This window comes from Macaca fascicularis, chromosome 17 (assembly GCF_037993035.2).
Source record: "Macaca fascicularis isolate 582-1 chromosome 17, T2T-MFA8v1.1".
Classification (NCBI taxonomy): domain Eukaryota; kingdom Metazoa; phylum Chordata; class Mammalia; order Primates; family Cercopithecidae; genus Macaca; species Macaca fascicularis.
Window position 1 is genome coordinate 63,866,268 of NC_088391.1, and position 26,731 is coordinate 63,892,998.

General features: G+C 36.5%; 1 protein-coding gene across 6 annotated transcripts in view; it reads left to right on the forward strand.

Moving 5' to 3' along the window:
* PIBF1 (progesterone immunomodulatory binding factor 1) overlaps positions 1–26,731 on the forward strand; it is a 238,531-nt gene that overhangs the window by 122,482 nt on the left and 89,318 nt on the right. For all 6 annotated transcript variants that reach the window (XR_012427009.1, XM_005585991.4, XM_015439336.3 and 3 more), the window contains exons 12-13: positions 8,894–9,044; positions 17,911–18,001. Coding sequence is in view for 5 of the 6 variants with exons in the window: in XM_005585991.4 (XP_005586048.3) it covers positions 8,894–9,044; positions 17,911–18,001 (242 nt within the window). In the remaining variant the exon portion in view is untranslated. The remainder of the gene's footprint in view (positions 1–8,893; positions 9,045–17,910; positions 18,002–26,731) is intronic.

The window sequence follows — 26,731 nt, forward strand, 5'->3', positions numbered from 1 at the left end:
GCATCGCTTTATGATTGAAACCCTCAGCAAAATCGTCATACCTTAACATAGTAAAAGCCATCTATGACAGACCTACAGCCAACATAATACTGAATGGGAAAAAGTTGAAAGCATTCTTCCTGAGGACTGAAACAAGACAAGGATGCCCATTCTCACCACTCCTCCTCATCATAGTACTGGAAGTCCTAGCCAGAACAATCAAACAAGAAAGAAATAAAGGGCATCCAAATCAGTAAAGAGGAAGTCAAACTGTCCTTGTTTGCTGACCATATAATCGTTTGCCTTGAAAACCCTAAGGAATACTCCAGAAAGCTCCTAGAACTGATAAAACAATTCAGCAAAGTTTCCGAATCCAAGATTGATGCACACAAATCGGTAGTTTTTTTATACACCAACAGCGACCAAACAGAGTCAAATCAAGAGCTCAACTCCTTTTACTATAGCTGCAAAAAATATATAAAATACTTAGGAATATTCCTAACAAAGGAGTCAAAAAACCTTTACAAGAAAAACTACAAAACACTGCTGAAAGAAATCGTAGATGACACAAACGAATGGAAACACATCCCATGCTCACGGATGTGTAGAATCAGTATTGTGAAAATGACCATACTGCCAAAAGAATCTACAAATTCAGTGAAACCCCCATCAAAATACCACCATCATTCTTCACAGAGTTAGAAAAAAACAATTCTAAAATTCATGTGGAATCAAAAAAGAGCCCACACAGCAAAACAAGACTAAGCAAAAAGAACAAATCTGGAGGCATCACACTACCTGATTTCAAACTATACTATAAGGCCATAGTCACCAAAACAGTGTGGTACTGGTACAAAAATAGGCACATTGACCAATGGAACAGAATAGAGAACCCAGAAATAAACCCAAATACTTGCAGCCAACTGATCTATAACAAAGCAAACAAAAACATAAAGTGGGGAAAGAGCACCCTTTTCGACAAATGGTGCTGGGATAATTGGCTAGCCTCATATAGGAGAATGAAATTGGATTCTCATCTCTCACCTTAATACAAAAATCAACTCAAGATGGATTAAGGACTTAAACCTAAGACCCAAAACTATAAAAATTCTAGAAGCTAACATCAGAAAAACCCATCTAGGCATTGGCTTAGGCAAGGATTCCATGACCAGAAATCCAAAAGCAATTGCAATAAAATCAAAGCTGGCCAGGTGCAGTGGCTCATCCCTGTAATCCCAGCACTTTGGGAGGCCAAGGCAGGCAGATCACATGAGGTTGGGAATTCAAGACTAGCCTGACTAACATGGAGAAACCCTATCTCTACTAAAAATACAAAATTAGCCAGGAGTGGTTGCACATGCCTGTAATCCCAGCTACTCGGGAGGCTGAGGCAGGAGAATCGCTTGAACCCGGGAGGTAGAGGTTGCGGTGAGTCGAGATCGTGCCATTCCACTGCAGCTTGGGCAACCAGAGCAAAACTCTGTCTCAAAACAATAAACAAACAAAGCTAAATAGCTGGGACCTGATTAAAGAGCTTTTGCACAGCAAAAGGAACAATCAACAGAGTAAACAGACAGCCCACAAAATGGGAGAAAATCTTCACAATCTACATCTGACAAAGGACGAATATCCAGAATCTACAGTGAACTCAAATCAGTAAGAAAAAAAAAACAGTCCCGTCAAAAAGTGGGCTAAGGACATGAATAGACAGTTCTCAAAAGAAGATATACAAATGGCCAGTAAACATGAAAAAATGCTCAATATCACTAATGATTGGGGAAATGCAAAACAAAACCACGATATAATACCCCCTTACTCCTGCAAGAATGGCCATAATCAAAGAATCAAAAAACAGTAGGCTGGACGAGGTGGCTCACGCCTGTAATCCCAACACTTTGGGAGAGCGAGGCAGGTGGATCACCTGAGGTCAGGAGTTCGAGATCAGCCTGGCCAACATGGTGAAACCCTGTCTCTACTAAAAATACAAAAATTAGCTAGGCATGGTGGCGGGTGCCTGACTGAGGCAGGAGAATCACTGGAACCCGGAAGGAAGAGGTTGCAGTGAGCCAAGATCGTGCCACTACACTCCAGCCTGGGTGACAAGAGCAAGACACCTTCTTAAAAAAAAAAAAAAAAAAAAAAAAAAAAAAACAGTAGATGTTGGCACGGATGCGGGGATTAGGGAACACTTCTACACTTCTGGTGGGAATTTAATCTAGTACAGCTGCTATGGAAGACAGTGTGGAGATTCCTTAAAGAACTAGAAGAAGAACTACCATTTGATCCAGCAGTCCCACTACTGGGCATCTACCCAGAGGAAAATAAGTCATTATTTGAAAAAGATACTTGCACACACATTTATAGCAGCACAATTCACAATTGCAAAATGCCCATCAATCGAGTGGATAAAGAAACTGTGATATATATATATATATGGAATACTACTCAGCCATAGACATGAATGAAGTAACAGCATTTGCAATGACCTAGATGAGACTAGAGACTATTATTCTAAGGGAAGTAACTCAGGAATGGAAAACCAAATGTCACAAGTTCTCACTGATATGTGGGAGCTAAGCTATAAGGATGCAAAGGCATAAGAATGATACAATGGACTTCGGGTACTTGGGGGGAAGAGTGGAATGGGGGCAAGGGGTAAAAGACTACATACATGGTGCAGTGCATACTGCTCGGGTGATGAGTGCACCAGGGTCTCACAAATTACCGCTAAAGAGCTTACTTGTGTAACCAAATACCACCTGCACCCCCAATAACTTAGGGAAAAATAAATAAATAAGGGCCATGTGGCTTTAAAAAAAAAGAAATTGATTGTTAGCATCAGATCCTGTAGTCTCTGCATCAGTAGGCAATATACCAAGTGGGTGGTATTACTCTTTCTTCAGCTTTTAAATATTAAGTAAACCCCCAAAATAAAATGGAAAGGAAAAAAAAAGCTGATCCAGTAATTTTACTTGAAGGAATTTTATCTAAGAAAATAGAGATACGTTTATATAATAGGTTTATATAAATGATGCATGTCGCAGCATTATTTATTATGTAAAAATTGGAACTAACAAGTGTCCAACAGTAGATGAAGTTTTCAATTAGCATATTATAAATAGTGTATTTTGCTGTGTCCATGCATTGCATGTTCTTGGGTATTTTAGATTTGGGGAATAGGCTAATTAAAAACATGGAATGAAGGATGCAGTTGTGAAATTAGTATAGTCTTGACTATGGTTTACATGTTCAGTAAAAATCAATATACATAGAAAAACATTCGAAGGAAATAAACCCTTTTTTTTTTTTTTTTTTTGGAGACAGTCTCACTCTGTCTCCCAGGCTGGAATGCAGTGTCACAATCTCGACTCACTTCGACCTCTGCCTCCCCAGTTTAAGCCATCCTCCCACCTCAGCCTCCTGAGTAGCTAAGATTGCAGGCATGCACCACCACACCTAGCTAATGTTTTTATATTTTTAGTGGAGATGGGATTTCACCATGTTGGCCAGGCTCGCCTTGAGCTCCTGACCTCAAGTGATCCCCCTGCCTCAGCCTCCCAAAGTGCTAGGATTACAGGCATGAGCCACCGTGCCCAGCCAAACATATCCAGACACTAAAGTTTATTTATAAATGGTGTAATTATGGGTGATTTTTATTTCTTCATTCTCCCCCCTAGACTAAGGCCTTTTTAAAAATATGTTACTAGGTCTCAGCCAGAGCCTGGCATATAGTTAATTGAATTGATAGTATGCAATACTTTGTAACTGAGCATCTATTAGGCAGTAAGCATGTGCTGGGCCCGATTACACACACAAATTTTAAGAATTGATTCCTATCTTCAAGAAACTAAGAATTTTGAACAGGGCTTTGAATAGAGCTTTCTGTAATGATGGAAATGTTCTATATCTGCACTATCCAGTTCAGTAGCCACTTGCCATGTGTGGTCATTTAGCACTTGAAATATGGCTAGTGCACTGAGGAATCAAGCTTCTTTAGTTAATCTTAAATCTAAAATTAGCTACATGTATTTAGTGGCTCTGGTATTGGACTGCAAGCTCTAGACAATTAACCAGAGCATCCGCATCCTTACTGTTGGGCAGTGGTAGAATTTGAAAGCTTTTCTCCTTAGTTTTATCATAAAAGAAAAACAGAAGGTCTTTTCTGCCCAGATAGAATCTCTTCTAGTGGTATTGGGTAGGGATTGGCTTGTGGGCTTTAGGCTCGACAGACCTAAGATTTGAACCCAGTTACTCACCACACTCTGGATAAATTACTCATTTTCTTTGGGAATAATAATAGCAACTGCTTCATAATGTTGTTATATCTGTTTGACTTAAATAAAACAACCATTTATGCTCAGTACCAATTCATAGAAATCCTCAAAATGTTGTTTTGATGCTATAGAATTTTGTTTTAGTTAAGTTGGGAAATGCTAGGAAAATGAAAGTATCTTTTCCCAAAAGATAATTATTTGTTGGGTAAAAGATAATTTTTTTTTCACTTTTCAGATCCCACAATAGTGTGCCCACTAATAAACTCAAGCATTTTAATCTTCCAATTTTCCTTTCTGTATATGAAGGTTTATTTTACAGTTACAAAAATATGAAATTATAGGTCATTAAACAGAAACTACAATGCAAAGAAACAAAGTTATTCAATTAGAAGCCTTTCTCAATTGAAAATCAGATATTAGTTTCCCCTAAATTGTAATGCAATTCAATTACAGGATAAATATCGTAAAATACAACTGGTTTGTCTTTAATTTGAAAATACATATGTTGCATCCGTTTGTCATTTATCCAAAATATAAAAAAAAATTTTTTTTTTTTTTTTTTTTTGAGGAGGAGGAGGAGGAGTCCTGCTCTGTCACCCTGGCTGGAGTGCGGTGGCGCCATCTCGGCCCACTACAACCTCCATCTCCCAGGTTCAAGTGATTCTTGTGCCTCAGCCTTTCAAATAACTGAGACTACAGGTGCACACCACCACAACCAGCTGATTTTTGTGTTTTTAGTAGAGACGGAGTTTTACCATGTTGGCCATGCTGATCTCAAACTCCTGACCTCAGGTGATCCACTTGCCTCATCCTGCCAACGTACTGGGATTACAAGTGTGAGTCACCATGCCTGGCAAAGTATTTCTTTTTTAATGGCATTCTATTTTAAGACCACATAATATAGAAAATACACTTATAATACTAGGTGACGATATCCCTTTACACAGCTATATGCTCTAGATTTTTTTTAATGTATAAGGTGAGAATAAGAGATTTTTGAAGAAATACACCGTAAAGTTAAGGGGTCGTTAACTAAGAAATCAGCCTTACTCATTTTAATGTTTTATTTCTACTTTTTTGTTCTAGAGAAGTTATATTGTTTAATATCGCACAACTAGTAAGTGACTGAACTGTGATTAGACCTTAACACCTGACCAACCTCACTTTAAAACCCATACCTTTTTTTTTTTTTTTTTTTTTTGAGACGGAGTCTCGCTCTGTCACCCAGGCTGGAGTGCAATGGAGTGATCTCAGCTCACCGCAACCTCTGTCTCCCAGGTTAAAGTGATTCTCCTGCCTCAGTCTCCTGAGTAGCTGGGATTACATGCGCACACCACAATGCCTGGCTAATTTTTGTATTTTTAGTGGAGACGGGGTTTCACCATGTTGGCCAGTCTGGTCTTGAACTCCTGACCTCATGATCTGCCCATCTTGGCCTCCCAAAGTGCTGGGATTACAGGCGTGAGCCACCACACCCAGCCTAAATCCCATACTTTTAACCACCACAATATCTAATAATATTTATTACAGTAATTTCTCCAAGATTACACTTCTGGAAAGTACTCTGATTAGTGAAACTAATTAAAGGGCCTCAGAAAATAAAGCCTTAGTGAAAAACATAAAAAATATATTAAATATATATGTATGTTTAAAAAGACATAAGCAAAATGTGTAGATGGTGTCTACATCTGAATCAAATCAACGTTCAGTATTTAAAACTTTTTTCATGTACTTTCTTCAGAAAAATGCTGTAGAGTCATAATCTGTTGCAGGTGATTCTCCCACACATCCTTTTTTATTCCATTTAGCTGGTTACAAACAAAATTGATTTTATAACCTCCAAAAAATTTCAACTTGCAGTTTGCAAAGGACTCTCATAGACCTGTCCACTTGGTCTCTGGATGCAGGTGACTAGTAATTATTATGCTTTGTTTAAAGGTCTTATATGGAAAAACACGTTTCTAAAACATGTTATGGTTCTAAAGATTCTGGTTGATAAAACTGAGTCTTGAGGGAATTTCTTAACATTGTGTGCCCCTATTAAACTGAAGCCTTGGGAAGACAGGGATTATTCGTTTATCATTGTGTCAGCAGTGCTTAACATAGTGCCTCTCTCATAATGAATTCTCAGTAAATACTTGATGAATGAATGGTTTGATTAAGAATAATGTAGTATCATCATTTGAATCTTTTGTGGGAGGGTGGGATTCTTGAAAGTATTTTTAAGACAATTCTCATTTATAATTAATTTATAGAGAAGTAATTTCATGACGGTAAAGATAATGGACTTTTTTGGGCTTTTACCCAATATTCTCATTGATTGTTAACTTGGGGATGATTTATTTTTGCTTAATTATTAATTGGCAAGGGCTCCCAAAATGTTGGTTTTATATATTTGTCTCTGTTTAAGGCAAAATTATGATTTTGTATTATCATTATTTAATCTTTGTATTATCATTCAGTTAATACATGTATTATTGAAAGGAAGGAAAATTTTACTGTGAGAACTTTATATTTAATGGATTCCTAAAATTAATGGGCTTATTTTATGTATCCATGTTTAAACTGAAATGTTCATGTATTGATTTTTACTAAAACAAATCTTTAATATTATAGCCTACCATGGGTCCAATAGTCAAGTTCTCTTTGGCTTTTCAGAAGCTGTAGTAGGTTTACTTATAACAGCCACTCAGACAAATCCACAAAAACAGAAAATTCTGTAATATGGGGCACTAGTGGTATTGGGAGATACCCCACATCAGTAGTTTCTCAGGATCTCTCTTTTCATGTTATGAAGATATTTTTTAAATTATATCTCTCATAATATTTTTAAAATCTCTTCTTAAAATAATACCTTATAAAATATCCCATCTTCAACATTTTGATTCTTTATCCCTAATCATTTCCCCTGTTTTTCTTCGTGTGGTGTTTTTGCTGGGGGAAGTGGGGTACAAATGAAAAAGTGTCAGCTGTGCTGTGGGAATAGTCATTTAACACTGCCTTTACTGGTTCTCTCTTTTGACAGTGGAATTAGTATCATCAGCTTCTTAATGAATTACATCCCAATGTAATGAACTCCACGTAAGCTCCAGATAATTTCACTGAGCGGTGATTTTTTTATAATGAATTAACAAGTTTCTAGAAAACACATTCCCAACAAGCAAGAATAAAGAAGAAATAATCTAAAACACATTTTGTTTTTTCTCACCCAACCAGAGCCACTGGAAATCACCATAAAAATGTTGTTCCCATTTTATTCCTTCTCCACTCTCCAAAGGAATGAATATGGAGAGTGAGGGATAATGTTTTGTTTACTTTAGGGGAAAGTTTTGCTGAAAATTGAAGGAAATGACCTGAAGTGAATTAAGGAAAATTATAATTTCTGCTCATTGAGAACTGTAAATAGGTTTTCCTTCTGCCTTTTACCACATCACAGAAAACACATAATCATACACATTTTGTAATGTGAACTTTATGTCATTAGAGAAAATAGTTATCTTTAAAAGTGTTTAATTGTAGACAATTCAAGATAATTAAATTAGTGGAACTCTATTTGCGTGAACTATTTCATGCAGAATTGTCATATATTTCTTACAGTAGCAATAGTACTTTTCAACACTATGTTCTAGGTACTCTGCTAAGCACTGTAAATTTATCATCTCATTTAATTTCTTTCAACAGTGCTTTAAGGTCAGCCTATAAAGAATAAGTAATTGCCTAAGATCACAGCTAGTAAGTGTCAAAGCCATATTGAAATCCAAATTTTTCTGGCTCCAAACCATATTCTTCACTGTAGTAGTCTGTTGCCTCTCAGGAAACAGTATATTACTTACGCTGTATTAGGAAGCGAGTGTAATACCACTCCATAATTTAGTCTGTAATAGTAAGTAAACGTTCTAGGTAATTGGAATTTAAGCATTAAAACATTTCCTTATCACTAGAGGCATCTTTTTAGTTAATTTATTGTTGTCATCATGGTGTTTCCTTCAATGAATCGCCACTGGAGTGTAGGATTTTTTGCTTGTATACAAAATGACTCCAATTTCCTTGCCTTTTGCATCTCATTTTTAATGTGTTTTAATTGTTCACAAAGGCATTTTCTGATACTGCCTCAAGCAACACTTCACATTTGCCTTTTTATTTCCTGCTTTGAATTTATGGCTGTTCAGAAAACCAAAAATATTATTAAGATCATAGTTTGGGTAGATTCAGTAAGCTCTGATGGAAAATTGAAGGATTTATTGTCAGCATATCGTTTTTACAAACAACTTTGTAAGCCTCTGTCAGATAGTTTTGATTGCCAGGTAAATGACCTCTATGTAAATATGACATTGTATTTTTTTTAAATTCTAACAAGCAAATGCTAATATTACTCCTATAATTATTCCTAATTTTAAATTCATTTTTTATCCAGCTTATAAAATAAGGATAAGGTACTTCATAATTTTCAGCTAAAAACAACTGAATTATTTACCTTAGAAATAAATATATTTAATTTCCTCATTAGTCATCTTAATTGAGCTACTTTCTCTTAATATTTAAATAATAAAAAAGCCTTGTGTATGTCTTCACATCGTGTTTTTGTCTTAACTGTGTACCTATTTAATTCTGCCTTTGTAATTCTTCTCTTTCACTATTAGGTTTTAACCAAAGAATTTTATAGTCTCCAAGCCTCTTCTGAAAAACGCATTACTGAACTTCAAGCACAGAACTCGGAGCATCAAGCAAGGCTAGACATTTATGAGAAACTGGAAAAAGAGCTTGATGAAATAATAATGCAAACTGCAGAAAGTAAGTCTCCCCACACACACACGGGCAACTTTTTTTTCTGGCAACAAAGGAAGCCTGACATTATTTCTATAACTACTTTGGGACCAGGCACTGTGTAATCTTAGCACTTTGGACAGCCAAGGTGGGCAAATCACTTGAGGTCAGGAGTTCGAGACCAGCCTGGCCAGCATGACGAGACCCCGTCTCTACTAAAAATACAAAAAAAAATTACCCAGGAGTGATATTGGGTAATCCCAGCTACTCCAGAGGCTGAGGCAGGAGAATTGCTTGAACCCGGAAGGCAGAGGTTGCGTTGAGCCAAAATCATGCCACTGTACTCCAGCCCAGACAACAGAGCAAAACTGTCTCAAAAAAAAAAGAATAAAACTACTTTGCTATATTTTCTTAAAATATAATTGGTGACTATTTCTAAATAAAATTCTGTATTTCAAATATTTGTTCATCTTCATCTCAGAAATTGCAGTCAAAAAAGAAACAAGTTAAATATGATAGCTTTTATCTTTTTTATTTTTTATCTAATTCACTTATTCTGGAAGTGTTAAGTATTTACATCTGTCAGGAATTAGGGATTAGGAATTCATGGAAATAATTCCCATCTCAAGGGGTTTCTAATCTACTGGGGAGATGAACATAATAACAAATAATTAGAGTAGCAAGATAAATGCTATAAGCAAGAAATATGCAGTTCTCAGTGGAAATACAAAAGAGATCATTAATTAATCCCACCTTTAAAGGAGGCGAGGAATATCTAAGAGGGGAGATGACACTGGAATTAGTCTTTTTTTTTTTTTTTTTGAGATGGAGTTTCGCTCTTGTTGCCCAGGCTGGAGGCTGGAGTGCAATGGTGCGATCTCAGCTCACCTCAACCTCTGCCTCCGGGTTTCAAGTGATTCTCCTGCCTCAGCCTCCGAGTCACTGGGATTACAGGCATGCACCACCACACCCACCTAATTTTGTATTTTTAGTAGAGACAGGGTTTCTCCATGTTGGTTAGGCTAGTCTCAAACTCCCGACCTCAGGTGATCCGCCCGCCTCGGCCTCCCAAATGCTGGGATTATAGACGGCCACCGTGCCTGGCCTTGGAATGAGTCTTGAACTACAAATAGAAATTCATTTGATGGTATTGTGTTATAATCTTTGATCTTTAATTTCTATTTTCCGTTTTTCTTGTTTTCCCCTCTTGTTACGTTATCTTCCTGTCTTATCCCTAACATTAATAAATATTTTAAATTAACATTTCACCGTTGGCTGTGATGTTTGCTACAGTACATTATTTGTGTTCAAAAGTCAGATAACTGTAGCATTCTTATAAAAATGGGATTAAACTTCAATTGAAGTTGAATTTGAATCTAGGTAGGGTTCTAATTATTTTAGGCACATTTTCACATAAGGACTGTATTTACTTGTAGGCCAATGTAAGAAAAACTTTTATTTCTTTCCTATCATTGTCCTATTTCCCATTTCCAAGGTCAGTGTCTGATAACTGCAATAGATTTTAAATTTATCTTCAGTTTCTTCACTGGAGTTCAAGTAATCTTTGTAACATTCAAATTTTCATATCATATGCCTGCTTTAATGACTTTTATTGTCTTCATTAAGACAGTAAAGTCAAATTTCTTTACATGACTTTGTGATTAGCCTCATGTTTACCTTTCTACTTTTCATATCTTGCCATTCCCCTCCATGTCATATTATTGTCTTGAAAGTTCCATACTCTTTCTTATCTCCATAACTTTGCATATGTTCCTTTGTCTAAACAAATTAGGAATAGAAGGAAACTTCCTCAGTCTGAAAAAGGGCATTTATAAAAACCAATAGCTAAAATTGTACTTAATGGTGAAATATTAAATGCTTTCCACATTAAGGGGGAGAGTAAGACAGGGATTCCTATTTTCATGATTTATATGATTTATATTAAGCACTGTATTTGAATTCCTAATCTGTGAGATAAGGATAAGAGAAGATATAAAATATATAAAAATCAGAAAGGAATAATAAGAATGTGTTTTCAGATTACCAAACAACTACTAAAACTGGTAAGTGAATATAGCAGGATATACAGTCATTACCCAAAAATATACTAGGAGTAAACAATTGGAGAAGTAAGTAGCAGCAAAAAACACAAAATACTTAGGAATAAATTTAAGCCAAAAAACCCTACAGATCATTGCTAAGAGAAAAGAATCACTCCCCCCAAAATCACGAAATATATTGTGAATTCTATCAATTTAGTGTTCTTCTAGTCACAGTGGCAGCAGGCTTTTTTGTATTTCATTCATATGGAATGCAAAGGACTGGCATATCCAAAGCAATCTTGAAAAAAGTTGAAGCCCTATGTGGTGGTACACTCCTATAGTCCCAGCTACCTGGGAGGCTGAGGCAGGAGGATTGCTTGAGCTTAGAGGTTAAAGCCTGTAGAGTGCGATGATCGTGCCTGTGAATACCCACTGAACTCCAGCCTGGGCAACATGGCGCGACCTTCTCTCCCCCACAAAAAAAAAGAACAAATTGGAAGAATTGCACTACCTGTTTTCAAGACTTACTATAAAGCTTCAATATCAGGCTAATATAGTACTGGCTTAAGGAAAGACAAATACAGCAATGAAACAGACTAGAAAACCCAGAAACAGATCCATACTTAAATAATAATTTCATTTTTAACAACGCAGCAAAGCAAATAAATGGAGAAAGGAAAGTTTGTTCAGTCAATGGTACTAAAAAAAATGGACATCTTTATGGAAATAAACTTCCATACACCAATATTAATCTGAGATGATACCTAAATGGAATAGCTGAAACTATAAATATGTAACAGAAAACATAGGTGAGTATCTTTACAACTTGGGGTACATTAAGACCTTTTTTGACATGGCCCTTAAAAGTAATTATCATAACAGAAAAATTGATAAACTAGATATCATCAAAATTTAAAACTTTTATTCAAAAGACACCATTAAGAAATGAATAGCCAAGAACAGACTCAAAGAAAATAACCACAATTTTATGTCTGACAAAGGAATGATATCCAAAATAAGAAAATATTGAGGAGAAAATATTCACAAAACATAGATTAGACAAAAAAAAAAAAAAAAAGATATCCAAGCGTGGTGGGCTGAAAAACATCCTTCTAGAGATGTCCGTGTCCTGTTGGGCGTAGTGACTCGTGCCTGTAATTCCAGCACTATGGGAGGCCGAGACATGTGGATGTCTTGAGCTCAGGAGTTCAAGACTAGCCTGACACAGTGAGACCCCATCTCTAAAAAGAAAGAGAGAAAGAGAGAGAGAGAGAGGAGAGAGAGAGAGAGAGAGAGAGAGAGAGAGAGAAGGGGAGGGAGGGAGGGAAGGAAGGAAGGAAGGAAGGAAGGAAGGAAGGAAGGAAGGAAGGAAGGAAGGAAGGAAGGAAAGAAGGAAGGGGAAAGAGAAAGAAAAGAAGGAAAAAAGGAAGGGAAGGAAGGAAGGGAAGGGAATAAGGAAGAAAGGAAGGAAAGAAACACAGGGAAAGAAAAAGAAAGAAAAGAAAGGAAGGAAAGAAAAGAGAAAAGAAAAATGTCCATGTCCTTGTCTTTGGAACCTCTGAAAGCTGGAAAAGGCAAGAAAACAGATTTTACCATAGAACCTCCAGACAGAACCAGCCCTACAAAGCATTGACTTCAGGTCAGTGAGGCTGATTTTTGGACTTATGGCCTCTAGAGCTATCAAATAATAAATTTGTATTGTTTAAACCATAAAGTCTGGCAATCTGTTACGCTACCAGTAGGAAATTAATATACCAGAATATATATTTAAAAATTTTTTATAACTCAGTGATAAAAAAAAAATAGTCCTATTTAAAACATGGGCAAAATGTTTAAACACTTCGCAAAGGAAGACATGTGAATGACAAGCATAGTAAAAGTATTCAACATTACTAGTCATGAGGGAAAAGCAGATTAAAGTCCCAGTGAGATACCACTGTATACACACAATAATGGCTGAAATTAGAAAGACTGACTATACCAAATGTTGGTGAGAAGTGGAGCAACTGGCAGTTTCTTACAAAATGATCAAACAACCTAATCAGTGATCCAACATTTCCACTACTTACCTAAGAGAGAAGGCATATACACATTAAAATATTTCCACTAGAATGTTCATAGGAAATTTATTCATAGTAGTCAAAAGCTGGCAACAACCCAGGTGTTTATCTCAAAGGAAAATGGTTAATAAAACCATTATACATTCATGTAGTAGAATACTTCTCCTCACTGAAAAGAAACAATTGACTTAACATCATGGATGAATCTGAAAAACATAAAGTATACTTTATATAATCATATAGTATAATACTATGATTATAGTATATAGTATGCTTATACTGTATGTTTATATAAAGTTCTAAAAGAGGCAAAAGTATGATGAAAAAAATCAAGGGGTAGGCGGTAAAAAAAAATTTTTTTAATTTTTAAAAAGACAAAAATCAGAACTGTAGTTGTCTCTAAAGATGATTGTCACCAAGAATTAACTGAGAAAAGTGACATGGAACTTTCCAAGGTATTCAAATGTTCTATATCTTGATAGGGTTTGTGTTACACGTGTGTATACATTTCAAAACTTTTACATTTCAAAACTCGTTGAATGGTAGACTTTAAAAATAAAATTTATACATGGTAAAAGTTACAAATCTTATTTTTTGGAAAATAACTAAATACATATTGAACTATAATTGATGATTTGCATGTTAAACTGTTGAGGAGTGAAGTGTGCAGATGTCCATAGCTTTCTTTGAAATGCATCAAAAAAACAGATTCATGGAAACAGGGATGGATATATGTGTAATAAACACATAGTATGTTTGATTTAGAATGCAGATGTTGGAGCTAGGCGCAGTGGCTCACGCCCTTAATCCCAGCACTTTGGGAGACCAAGGCAGGATGATTGCTTGAGCCCAGAAGTTCAGGGCCAGCCTGGGCAACATGGCAAGACCCCATCTGTACAAAAAAATAAAAAATGAACCAGGCATGGTGGTGCCAGCTACATGGGAAGGTGAGGTGGAATGGTCACCTGAGCCCTGAACATCAAGGCTGCAGTAACTGTGTTCGTGCCACTGCACTCCAGTCTGGGTGACAGAGTGAGACCCTGTCTCAAAAAAAAAAAAAAAATTGCAGATGTTGAGTATATGGATGTATACTGTACAGTTTTTTCAGTGTGTCCATGTGTATAAATATTTTCTTAAAATCTTCAGAATATAGAAATTAATTTTTGTTATGGTAGTGTCTAAACCAATTTCAAATAAAATAGATTTACTAGAAGATCAATAACTAGGTTCTCTATCAGTTCACATTGGAAATTAAAATACACCTTATCCTTTTAATGAATACTTATCAATTAACTAAAATTTCAAACAAGTGAGCACAGACTTGTTTTAGTACTACATTGTATACAATTTTCAAAGGCTTGCCATTTAATTCAGGTAATTTCAGCTGACATGAAGGTGATTAGGCTTCATTTATTAAGGTGTAACCATAGCAAATTAAAGTATCTTATTGATACCTGTATTGCTTTCTGTAATCAAATAAGTATTATTTGGATATTTGAGTTTAGTTTTCAAAGATTTCATCAAGTTGTTAAAAGTACAAGTATTGCCTAAAAGCTAAATAAACTCAAATTAGAAAAAAAAAAAAACAAAACAAAACCCTAGATTTCTAGTTGTTAAATTCAGTTACCTGCTACGCATCCTCATCACACTTATAACCTCCACTAGGCATTTGTCAAATTTCTCAGAACTCCCTTCTCTTTGCTTCTTGAATCACCTGCCTTTGTTTATTTTCCATCACTTAACTACTTTCTCGATAATCTTATCCCTTTCCACAACTTAAGTTACTATCAATAGGCTAGTAATTTCTATAGTTAGAGACAGGGGCTCACTGTGTTGCCCAGTCTGGAGTGCAGTGGTACAATCGTAGCTCACTGCAGTCACAAACTCCTGGGTTCAAGTGATCCCCCTGCCTCATCCTTCCAAGTAGCTGGGACTACAGACACATGCCATCATGCCCAGCTAATTATTTTTTGTAGAGACACGGTCTCACTATGTTGCCCAAAGTGATCTCAAACTTCTGGCCTCAAGCGATCCTCCTGCGTTGGCCTCCCAAAACACTGGGTTTATAGGTATGAGCCACCATGCACAGCTGAAAAATTAACATTATTTGCATTTCCTCTTTCTTCCCTGAAACTTCCTAATTTTTCTGTGCAGTTGCTCTCTGTATTAGCAGCTTTCACATCTCAGATTTTATCACCTGTGGATTGAAAATATTGGGGAAAAAGTAATAAAAAATAATACATTTTTTAAAATACAGTATAACTATATATATAGCATGTACAATGTGGTAGGTATTATAAGTGATGCAGGCAAGGTTTAAAGTGTATGTGAAGGTGTAGATATGTTATATGCAGATATATGCCATTTTATATAAGGGACTTAATCATCTGTGGATTTTGGTATCCTCAGAGTTCCTGGAACCAATCCCCCAGGGATACTAAAGGACGACCAACTGTATTTTTGATCTGTTAGTAAACTTTTATCTAATCATCCTACTAGCTTTTATCAACCTTTATTCCTCCTTCATTCAAACTAGAGTGCCTCATCTCACTCACACCTGCTCAGTTGTCTAGAATCCAAGTTCTTTTCTTCACTGCTATTATGGACTAGATCTCAACTGGTATTATAATTTGTTAGGAATTCTCTGTGCCAGTATTCTAAGCCATCCTCTTCCCCATTATTGGAATTTTTAAAATGATATCTGAATCAACAACAAAAATCAATTGGTCATGCCACCTTCTTGTATTATAGTTTCTTATTGATGTTAGAATAAAATCCAGACTACTCAGCCTAACAAACAAGACTTTAGTTCCATTCACTGTTGGAACTTAGTCTGCCTTTCTACTACCACCGTTCTCCAGACCAAATTCAACCACTTTCCTCACAATTACTAAAACTTCACATATCTTACAAGTCTGTGCTTCTGCACATGGACTTCTCTCCTATTCCTTCACTGAATCTCAGTCTCCCCATATCTACCCTATACCTTGTAGCATGGGAAATAGTGGCACTCAGATGCAGTTGCTCTGTGCTCTGCTTCTAAGACATGTTGTTCAGATCTCTTTAATAGCGTTGTTCAGATCTCTTTAGTAGCATTGACCAAGTTGTGTAATACATTGTTTTTGTAATTAATCCCTGCTAGAATAGTTATCCCATGATTTATTAATCCATTAAGTATTAAACTCACATTTAGCATGTCCATTAATATCTAACTTACGGGTTTTTGAGATGTAAACTAAATTTACCCTTCTGCCCTCTGAATTTAGAACTATTAAGGAGAGACAAGAGTCAGTTACATATCTAAATATTAGCTCTAGTTCTAGTAGAGCTGATTTGGAGAACTCATCTTGGATCTGGACTTATCTGATAGCTGATCATAGTATTGGTAATGGCGTGTATCATCTCTTCCATGTGTCCGAACTAGTAATTCTTCCTCAGAAAGCTAATCCTGATTCACCATGAAAGATAGGTACAAAATTAAAAGAAAACAGTTAATGAATGTTTCTAAAATCTTTACTACAGAAGGGCCAATCAACAAATGTATGCGTATTACATTGATAGGCATGCAGATGATGAAACATCATTATGGTTGTAAAATATGTGGCTTTGTTTTAATTCTGAAATATTCCTGAAAGTGGTTTATCTTTTTAACATTAAAATAATGGTTGCTGATAAATAATATTATAAAAGTTTTTGTATGTCATTGACTGCTTTTACTTGAGCTGTTAAAACTATAGCCTTTGATGAAATTTTTTTGGTGTTTTGGGGGGTTTTTTTGATGATGAAATATTTTTTGGTCGAGTGTGGTGGCTCACACCTGTAATCCCAGCACTTTGGGAGGCTGAGGCGGGCAGATCACCTGAGGGCTGGCAGATCACCTGAGGTCGGGAGTTTGAGACCAGCCTGGCCAACATGGCGAAACCCTGTCTCTACTAAAAATACCAAAAAAAAATTAGCCAGGCTTGGTGGTGGGCACCTGTAATCCCAGCTACTGGGGAGGCCGAGGCAGGAGAATCACTTGAACCTGGGAGGCAGAGGTCGCCATGAGCAGAAATAACACCATTACACTCCAGCCTGGGCAACAAGAGCAAAACTCCATCTCAAAAAAAAATAGGTGTGTATATATATATTTTTTTAATCCCAACTTGCAGTAAAATGTCATTGCATTTCAAGTTTTTTAGCCAGAAGATGTTAACTTGTTAAAATTCCTTTTGGGAAGTGGCATGACAATAGCAGAATTTAAAAGTAAATTATTTTCACTGAATTTTTTTATATTTAAAAAAGAGTAAGGCCATCAATACATGCTTAGAGCTGCACAGTTTTTAATAGAGTAACCTACATAAGTACATAATTTTATTGTTGCAAATTAAAATAAAGTTGTTCTGATAAAATAATATTTGTCCTAATTTAAAAATCATTTATTTTATCAAGAACAGAATTGATGACTTTGATATGTTATCATTATTTGTTATATTATATAGTATATTTCATGCAAAAAGCCTTTGAGTCCTTCAGAATAATATATGTATTATTATACTATTTAACAAGAAAACCTAATGTGATATGATGCAATCCCTTATACATTGCAAAAATAAATGGAGCAAATTCAAGCAAGGATATACTTTAAGAAATATGCTTCTACTTACAAATGGGCTGTTTAAGATTACATATTAGCCCTTTCTAATGTTTTTATGCTCCTTAATTTATTATAACCTCTTTTATTTTCATTTCTGCCATGTTTTTAAAGGAAAAATTAAGTTATCTCACATTATATACTTTAATATTTTCCAGTTGAAAATGAAGATGAGGCTGAAAGGGTTCTTTTTTCCTATGGCTATGGTGCTAATGTTCCCACAACAGCCAAAAGACGACTAAAGCAAAGGTAAAATCAATATATATTTATTTGATTTTTCTACTCAAGCTGAATGTAATTACATTTGTGCTTTCTGATAATGTGCTGAGTTCAGTGACAAAGTCCTTTATTCTTACTCTGCATAAATATTAAATTTCTCACAAAATAAAACAGTAATAATCATGTATTTCATAGATATTTAAATAAATTTAATGGTTTGTAGAATAGAAGTGTACATAAGAATTTCTGTAGAATTAGATTTGATGATGAGGACCTCATTTTTATTTTCACATTAATTTCAGATGAGCTACAAATGCTTTGTATCAACAATATTCAGATTAAAATTAATTATGCTTCTTTTTGCTTTCTCTCATTTTTATTCACCTGCCTACATTCCTTGACATATACGTTAGGGAGAGTGATAAGGGGAGTTAATGCATATATTGTGATTGAAACTGTAAAAGGCTTTATGAAAACCAGGAGAATATTTGGAAGATCCACTAGTTATCTTGTGAGATACTGCTTAAAAGTACAATCAGCCCTCTATATCCATGGGTTTCACATGTGTGAATTCAATCAACCGCTGATCAAAAATATTTGAGAAAAGAATGGATGATTGCATCTATGCTGAACATGCGCAGACTTTTTTTCATGTCATTATTCTGTAACACAATACAGTTATTCACATAGCATTTACATTTTGTTAAGTATGATAAGTAATCTAGAGGTGATTTAAAGTATATGGGAGGATATACATAGGTTATATGCAAATATTATACCAATATTATGTAAGGGACTTGAGCACTCATGGATTTTGGTATCCACAGGAGGTGGGGAGTGTACACTGGAACCAGTAATCCCGTGGATAGCAACAGACAACTGTACACTAACAGAAAATTGTACCTACATTAATCGGGTTTCCAGTTGACCTGCCTGATTTTTATTCTTAACTCCTCTCTTGCACCAAAATTTATCCTACTTTGCAAAAACATCTCACTGCCCCATTCACTACCACATCAAATCCATCAAATCTAAATATTTCTTTCAGACTTCCAAGCTCCTCCATAATGTAGCTCTACCTCTCCAGCCTTATTTGCCTCTCTACCCAAAATGCAGTGGATATACCTATTTCTCTGCCTATAAAACATCTGTTTTCTCTGTACCACACAGTAGAGCATTTCTCTTATCTCATTAGCTATCATTTCCTGTATAATTTATCTATCTAGATGGAAAGTTCTTCAAGGTCAGCAGCTGCTTTTTTTATTTTTATTTATTTATTTATTTTTTTTTTGAGACAGAGTCTCACTCTGTCACCCAGGCCTGGATTATAGTAACACAGTCTCAGCTCACTGCAACCTCCACCTCCCGGGTTCAAGCAATTCTCCTGCCTCAGTCTCCCAAGTAGCTGGGACTACAGGCATGCACCACCACACCCTGCTAATTTTTGTATTTTTATTAGAAACGGGGTTTCACCATGTTGGCCAGGCTGGTCTTGAACTCCTGGCCTTGGCCTCAAGTGATCCAACTGCCTCCGCCTTCCAAAGTGCTGGAAACACAGGAGTGATTCACCACGCCTGGTCTGGCAACTACATCTTTTTTTTGTTGTTTTGTTTGTTTGTTTGTTTGTTTGTTTGAGACAGAGTCTCACTGTGTCTCCCAGGCTAGAGTGTAGTGGCACGATCTCAGCTCGCTGCAACTTCCACCTCCCGGGTTCAAGCAATTCTCCTGTCTTAGACTCCCAAGTAGCTGGGACTATAGGCGTGTGTTGCCATGCCTGGCTAATTTTTGTATTTTTAGTAAAGACAGGGTTTCACCATATTAGCCAGGCTGGTCTCAAACTCCTGACCTCAAGTGATCCACCCGCCTTGGCCTCCCAAAGTGCTGGGAGTACAGGCATGAGCTACCACGCCCTGCCAGCTACATCTTACTCTTGTTTATTTATCACTTTCTCTATCTAGCTCAGTGCAGGATACCTAGTAAAATTGTTTCTTCATCAGAGCATTTGAGAATTCAAAGTTGCTTTTCTTGTGTGAACTGATTTAGACATTTAGAGACACTAAGAAAATGACTAATTATACACTAAGAAAATGACTCAGAAAATAGAACGTCTGTGTGGCTATCTAAAATGATGTAACCTCATTAATATAGTGGTGAATGAAAAAAAATAAAGTGATGTAGGATATAAAGACCACTTTATAGAAAACAAGAAAAGAAAGTTAGTTCTAAGCCATGCTTAGAACTTATGGCTCTCACCAGTTAAACTAAATATATGCCAAATTTTGATCAAGGCTAGACTAATAGAAAGTATCAATTTGTAGCTGGAATGTTTAATTCTGTCTGGTGAGGATTCAGATATTTCAGAATTATGTATTATTTTGTAAAAAATCAATCCCATTCCCATTTCCTCCAAAAGTCACAACAGGTAACCTAGGGTATTTTGTAATTTTCAGCATATCTGTTTCTTAGTCCAATGTTGCCTAAGGAAGAATAGAACATAGTTTTGTGGGTTAGAAACTTATCAGTGGTAAATGATAGGTAAAATACTAAAACTTGAAATTTAAAGGGAAAGGTCACATTCTCTTCTCTATTTTGGCTTCTGAATCCTTCAAAAGAATCTTCGTTACAAGAATAAATGGGGCTGGGTGCAGTGACTCACACCTGTATTCCCAACACTTTGGGAGGCCAATATAGGCAGATTGCTTAAGTCCAGGAGTTTGAGAACAGCCTGGGCAACATGGTGAAACCCCATCTCTACAAAAAATACAAAACTTAGCCGGGCCTGGGGACACGTGCCTGTAGTCCCAGCTATCCTACTCAGGAGACTGAGGTGAGAGGATTACCTGAGCCCAGGAGGTCGAGGCAGCAGTGAACCGTGATTGTCCCCCTACACTTCAGCTTAGATAGCAGAGTGAGACCTTGTCTCCAAAAAGAATAAAAGAAAAGAATTCTACTGTTAGAAGTTCACTTTTCTTAGCCCCAAATACTGAGTTTTTTCAAAATTGCAAGCTATTATTGCTGTTGCACCTTACTATTTTTTTAAGAATTTTTTAAAATAGAGGTTGGTTTTTAATATTTAAAGTGAGGATTTAAGGAACCACAACTGATTCATACTCGAAATAATGTTAACTGTCCAAATATCCTAAAGATTCTATCACTGAGCTATCTATGTGCCTTGAACATGTGCCTAATGGGCATGCTATTAATATCTCCTGCCAGCTGGTGCCAGGCATTCTTCTCATGGTGAGCCAGAGGGTTATTTTGAGGAAGTGCTTCTCAGGTCATCTAAGCTGAATGACGGGAAAGTAAGGCTAGATATCCAAAGAGAACATTTATGCATTCCTTCATGCATTCAACAACTTTTATTGAGTGCTTACTGTATGCACAAAATTGATCAGTGGCACTAAAGATCCCAGGTTAGGGTCTGACACATTTCTGAAGTTTGCAAAGTCCACATCTGAGATCATAATGGATATTTGTGAAGAAGGCAGTGGCTTTGTGCTCTTTTTATGTTTATTTAAGATAAAAGCATTATAACCTTTGAGAGAATTATATTTAATCCTTCACATTTGAAATTAAAGGATTGGAGCCAGATGTGCTGGCATGCACCTGTAATCCCAGCTCTGGGAAGCCTGAGGCAGAAGGATCACTCGAGACTAGCAGTTTGAAGCTGTAGTACACTGTAATTGCACCTGTGACTAGCCACTGCACTCCAGTCTGGGCAACATAGAGAGACTCCCATCTCTCAAAAAAAGAAACGAAAAAAATCAATGGAAACTTAAGGTGAATGATAAAACAACTCAGTCAGAATAGTAAATGAAATATATGCAAAATAAAGTTTTCATTGTACATCAGCCTACACCAAAATGTATTAAAGTTTCAAAAGAACTTATTTTCCAACTACTACACAATAGATTCCATTCATACTAAATTTGGTTTAAAATCTTATATATTGAACAACCAGAATTAGATATTTTAGGGTAACATTTAATTGAAAGGAGGTTTCTGATTTGTTATAACAGTAATGTTTATTTTATTTTATTTTATTTTTATTTTTTTGAAGTTGGAGTCTCGCTCACTCTGTCACCCAGGCTGGAGTGCAGTGGCATGATCTTGGTTCACTACAACCTCCGCCTCCCAGGTTCAAGCAATTCTCCTGCCTCAGCCTCCCAAGTAGCTGGGACTACAGGCGCACACCACCACGCCTGGCTAATTGTTTGTATTTTAGTAGAGACAGGGTTTCACTGTGTTGCCCAGGCTGGTCTCAAGTGATCTCAAACTCCTAAACTCAGGCAATCGGCCCACCTCAGCCTCCCAAAGTACAAGGATTACAGGCATAAGCCACCATGCCCACCCATGTTTATTTTATAAAATTGGAAAATTACTGGTAATCTTACCATCCAAAATAACCACTCGGAAATGCACACAGATTTATATACTTTCTTACTTATTTAGGATATTATTGCTTGTAATTTAATAGTTTAATTTATTATCATAGAATTCCATTCTAAACATTTTCTTATGTCATTGTGTATTCTTCAGAAAGGTCATTTTTAATGGTTATCCAAAACATTAATTTTTAGGACTTCTGTTTTTGAGTGCTATATTTTCGTTAATAAATTGTATAGTTACTGAAAATTATCATTAGTTGCCGATTGCAACCCAGGCAGTACCACAAAATTAAAAATGAGAAAATGGATTTGAAGTGCCTGACAGAGTAGATCTTCAGTAAGTGCTAGGTTGTTACACCTTGATGTGTTCTTAAAGTAAATTACATAGTTAATTTTAGACGAAAAGCCAGGGTTCTGAAATCTTTTACTAGGCACAATTTGAGTTTTCATGTAAGACAATATTGTTTTAAAATTGTACAGAAGCCTCTTGAAATAATTAGTAGGGATACCCCTCAAACATGAAACTTTCTTTAATATTAGTCCGTTTTTAAGAGTCTCACTCTGTTACCCAGGTTGGAATGCAGTGGTGCCATCATAGCTCACTCTTATCTCAAACTCCTGGGCTGAAGCGATTCTTTTTTCTGCCCTCCTGAGTAGCTGGGCACCCTGTACCTAGCTAATTTTTTTATTTTTTATTTTTTGTAGAGACAGGGTCTTGCTGTGTTGCCCAGGCTGTTCTTGAACTCCTGGCCTCAAGCAATCATCCCACCTCAGCCTCCAAAAGTTCTGGAATTACAGGCTTGAGTCACCATACCCAGCCAATTTTTTTAAAACTCTTTCTGGGACACAATTATAGAAAGTTACAAGGGCTTATACAATTAAAGTACATTAAAATAAAATGGGCTCTCCTTGACTAAACTTGAAAATCTGAAGTAATGTTTTCCTTTCTGTCGGGATTGTTTTGAAAATAGTGAACAAGATTTTCTGGTTACATGTTTTGGTTATGCCCTTTAACCTGCCACACTAAATGGTAACACCCAGGCACTAACGTGGTCTTTGTATATGCCTCTGTGTTTTGGCTAATCTGAATGTGGAGACTGTTCTGATGTTCTTAAACCTTTCAAATTGTAAGATTTACTGCATACTATAGTTTCTCTAGTTTTATAAAAAGCTTTAAGTTAAAACTTTCAGTTTACTGAGCTTCATAATAAAAAAAAATAAAGCAGAGGAAACTAACAAAATTTTATGTATGATAAACATGTTTTCCTTTCCTTTATTCTCATATATATGAGTTCTCATTTTTGTCCTTAGGAAAAGTTGTACTCATTTCATTTGGGATGGCTTTAGGAATAGTTCTTTAAAAAGTTGCTGCTATTCTATTCCTGACAAATTTGGAAGTGTAAGCCTATAGAAGAAACCAGAGAAAGTCTCATATAACTACAGATAATCAGCATGAGATCACTATTTAGTCCTCAGTCATTTCCAGCTGAGCAGGTAGTATAAGGACCAACCTTAAGCTTTTTGAAAGTGGGATCCTTCTGGCACATGTCCCCTTCTTTACAACCATCTTCCATGCCGTGCTAGTAGAGATAGAACTCTGATCTACTGAAACTGAGAAAGATCAAATAACTAATAATCATGCCTCACATATTCTTGTTCATTTGGAGATTTGGTAATAGTAAGACACCATACCAATATGAAGAACCCAGAACAGAGCATCAGTCCTCCATTGTGCTTCAATATCTCAGATATAAACAAAACTCGGCATGTCCACATTGGCTAAGCTGAAAATGTTAGGAAATTGTATGTAGTAATCAGAAATACAGATACCATGGACAGAGCCAAGACCAATAACCTATATTTGGCATCAAGAAGTGCTAAGAGAGCTAAAAGGTAACCCTTAGGGAATACTAATTTGACCAAGAAACAGGTGAAATTTTTGTTTAATATTTAGGTATACAACCAATATACTGATGATGTTAGTTTCTAGATGATATCAAACTTAATCTTGGTATAAGTGAAAATCATATGGCAATTAATGTATTAATAATTACAAAGAAGTATGGTACCTACTTAAGTGTCCCAATAGATAGCTTATAAAAGCATTGCTTTCTTGAGAAATTCAGTACATTCTACACCAAAAAAATAGCCTTTAGCAAGAGTCATTTTTCCTGACTTATTCATAGTTATTCTTCTTAAAGATCTTAGCGGGGCCAGGCATGGTGGCTCATGCCTATAATCCCAGCACTTAGGGATCCTGAGGCAGGTGAATCACCTGAGGTCAGGAGTTCAAGACCAGCCTGGCCAACATGGCGAAACCCCATCTCTGCTAAAAAGACAAAAATTAACTGGCATGGTGATGGGTGCCTGTAATCCCAGCTACTCTGGAGGCTGAGGCAGGAGAATTGCTTGAACCCAGGAGGCAGAGATTGCAGTGAGCCCAGGTCATGCCATTGCACTCTAGCCTGGGTGACAAGAGCAAAACTCTGACTCAAAAAATTTAAAAAGATAAAGATCTTAGGACTTGTTTTCATTGTATGTTCATTGTGTTGAGGAGGCATAAACTCGGCTGTAGTTAAGCAGTTCTTCATCTGTCTTGTTTTGAATTTCATTTAAACACTCTTGTTTCTTCCCACTTGTAAGATCCCAGACTTCTAAAGAGGATCCACCTATAGCACCAAATCACTCACCAAAGCAATATGCCCACTTAAAGTTTTAGAAGGTTGAATATAGAAGTGGTGAATTGGTATCTAAGACGTTTGCCTTCTTATTAACTTTATGCACTTTTTAATTGCTAGTTCAATGCTTAATATTGAGCATTAGTTGTATTTTATTGTTTTTCTTTAATTGCCCATTATTAGCAATAGGTGTACCTTAATGTTGAGGTGCTGCAACCTCAGAATATGGTTTCTAACAATGTGTTCATTTGAACAAAATGCACTTAAAACAAAATCAGTCAAGAGGTACTTATGGCTGTGCACATGTCTTACGCCTATAATCCCAGCACGGTAGGAGGCTGAGGTGGGAGGATCACCTGAACCCAGGAGTTGGAGACTAGCCTGGGTAACAATGTGAGACACAGCCTCTACAGAAATTTTAAAAATGAGCCAATCATCCTAATGCCCCAGTGGTCCCAGCTATGTGGGAGGCTGAGCTGGGTCACTTGAGCCCAGGAGGTCAAGGCTGCAGTAGCCATGTTTGCACCACTGCACTCTAGCCTGGGCAATAGAGTGAGACCCTGCCAAAAAAAAAAAAAGGAGAAGAAGATTTATTAAGTACCCACTCTGATCAGCTCTATAGTTAGATACCACAGGGGATAAGACTCCTGTCATTTTATGAGTTGCATCTGTTTAGGGAGAAATGATTAACATACATGAAAGAATATATAAACTTTAGTACCATATCATATGTTGGGCTAGGCTGTGTCAGTCAGAGGAATAGAGATCAGTAAAGGCTGGCACAGTCAGAAATGGAGGAAGTGGAACTCAAAGGGAGCCTTTAAAGAAAATCTTCAGACTGGAGGACCAACAAAAGGCAGTGAAAGGAACACAGAAAACATATTTCTGAGACATTAAGTAGAGTAGACATCAATGGCAAATAAGGTTGGTTCCAGTGAGATTATAGAGGGCCTTGATATTTTTAAATAATTTAGAGATAGAGTAAAACTAACCATGAAGGTCAGATTTGAAAGCGGATGGGAAAAGGATATAGACATCAGTTCACTCTGTAAAAAATACAGATGTCTGACAAACATACGAGACAATGCTTCACCTCACAAATAAAGAAATTTAATTTAAAGCAGGATTTTATGTTTATAAAGTTAGCAAAACTTCCAAAGATCGACAATGCTCCATATTTGTTGGATTATGAAGAAACAGGAGGTAGGAGTGAACGTTCATTCATTCAATAGATAATTTCTAAATACCTCCTTTGTGCCAGGTATTTATTGTTGAACTGTAACAGTTTTTTATATTTTCTGGATTCACGTTTCTTAACTGATATGTGATAAGAAATTTTTTCTTCCATTCTGCAGATTGCCTTTTCACTGTCTTTTTTCCTTTTTTCTTTCTCTCTTTTGTTTTTTTGTTTTGTTTTGTTTTGTTTTTTTGCGACAGAGTCTCACTCTGTTGCCCAGGCTGGAGTGCAGTGGCACGATTTCAGCTCATTGCAAGCTCCGCCTCCCGGGTTCAAGCGATTCTCCTGCCTCAGCCTCCCGAGTAGCTGAGATTACAGGCACCTGCCACCACGCCCAGCTAATTTTTGTATTTTTAGTAGAGACGGGGTTTCACCATGTTGGCCAGGCTGGTCTCAAACTCCTGACCTCAAGTGATCTGCCCACCTCGGCCTCCCAAAGTGCTGGGATTATAGGCGT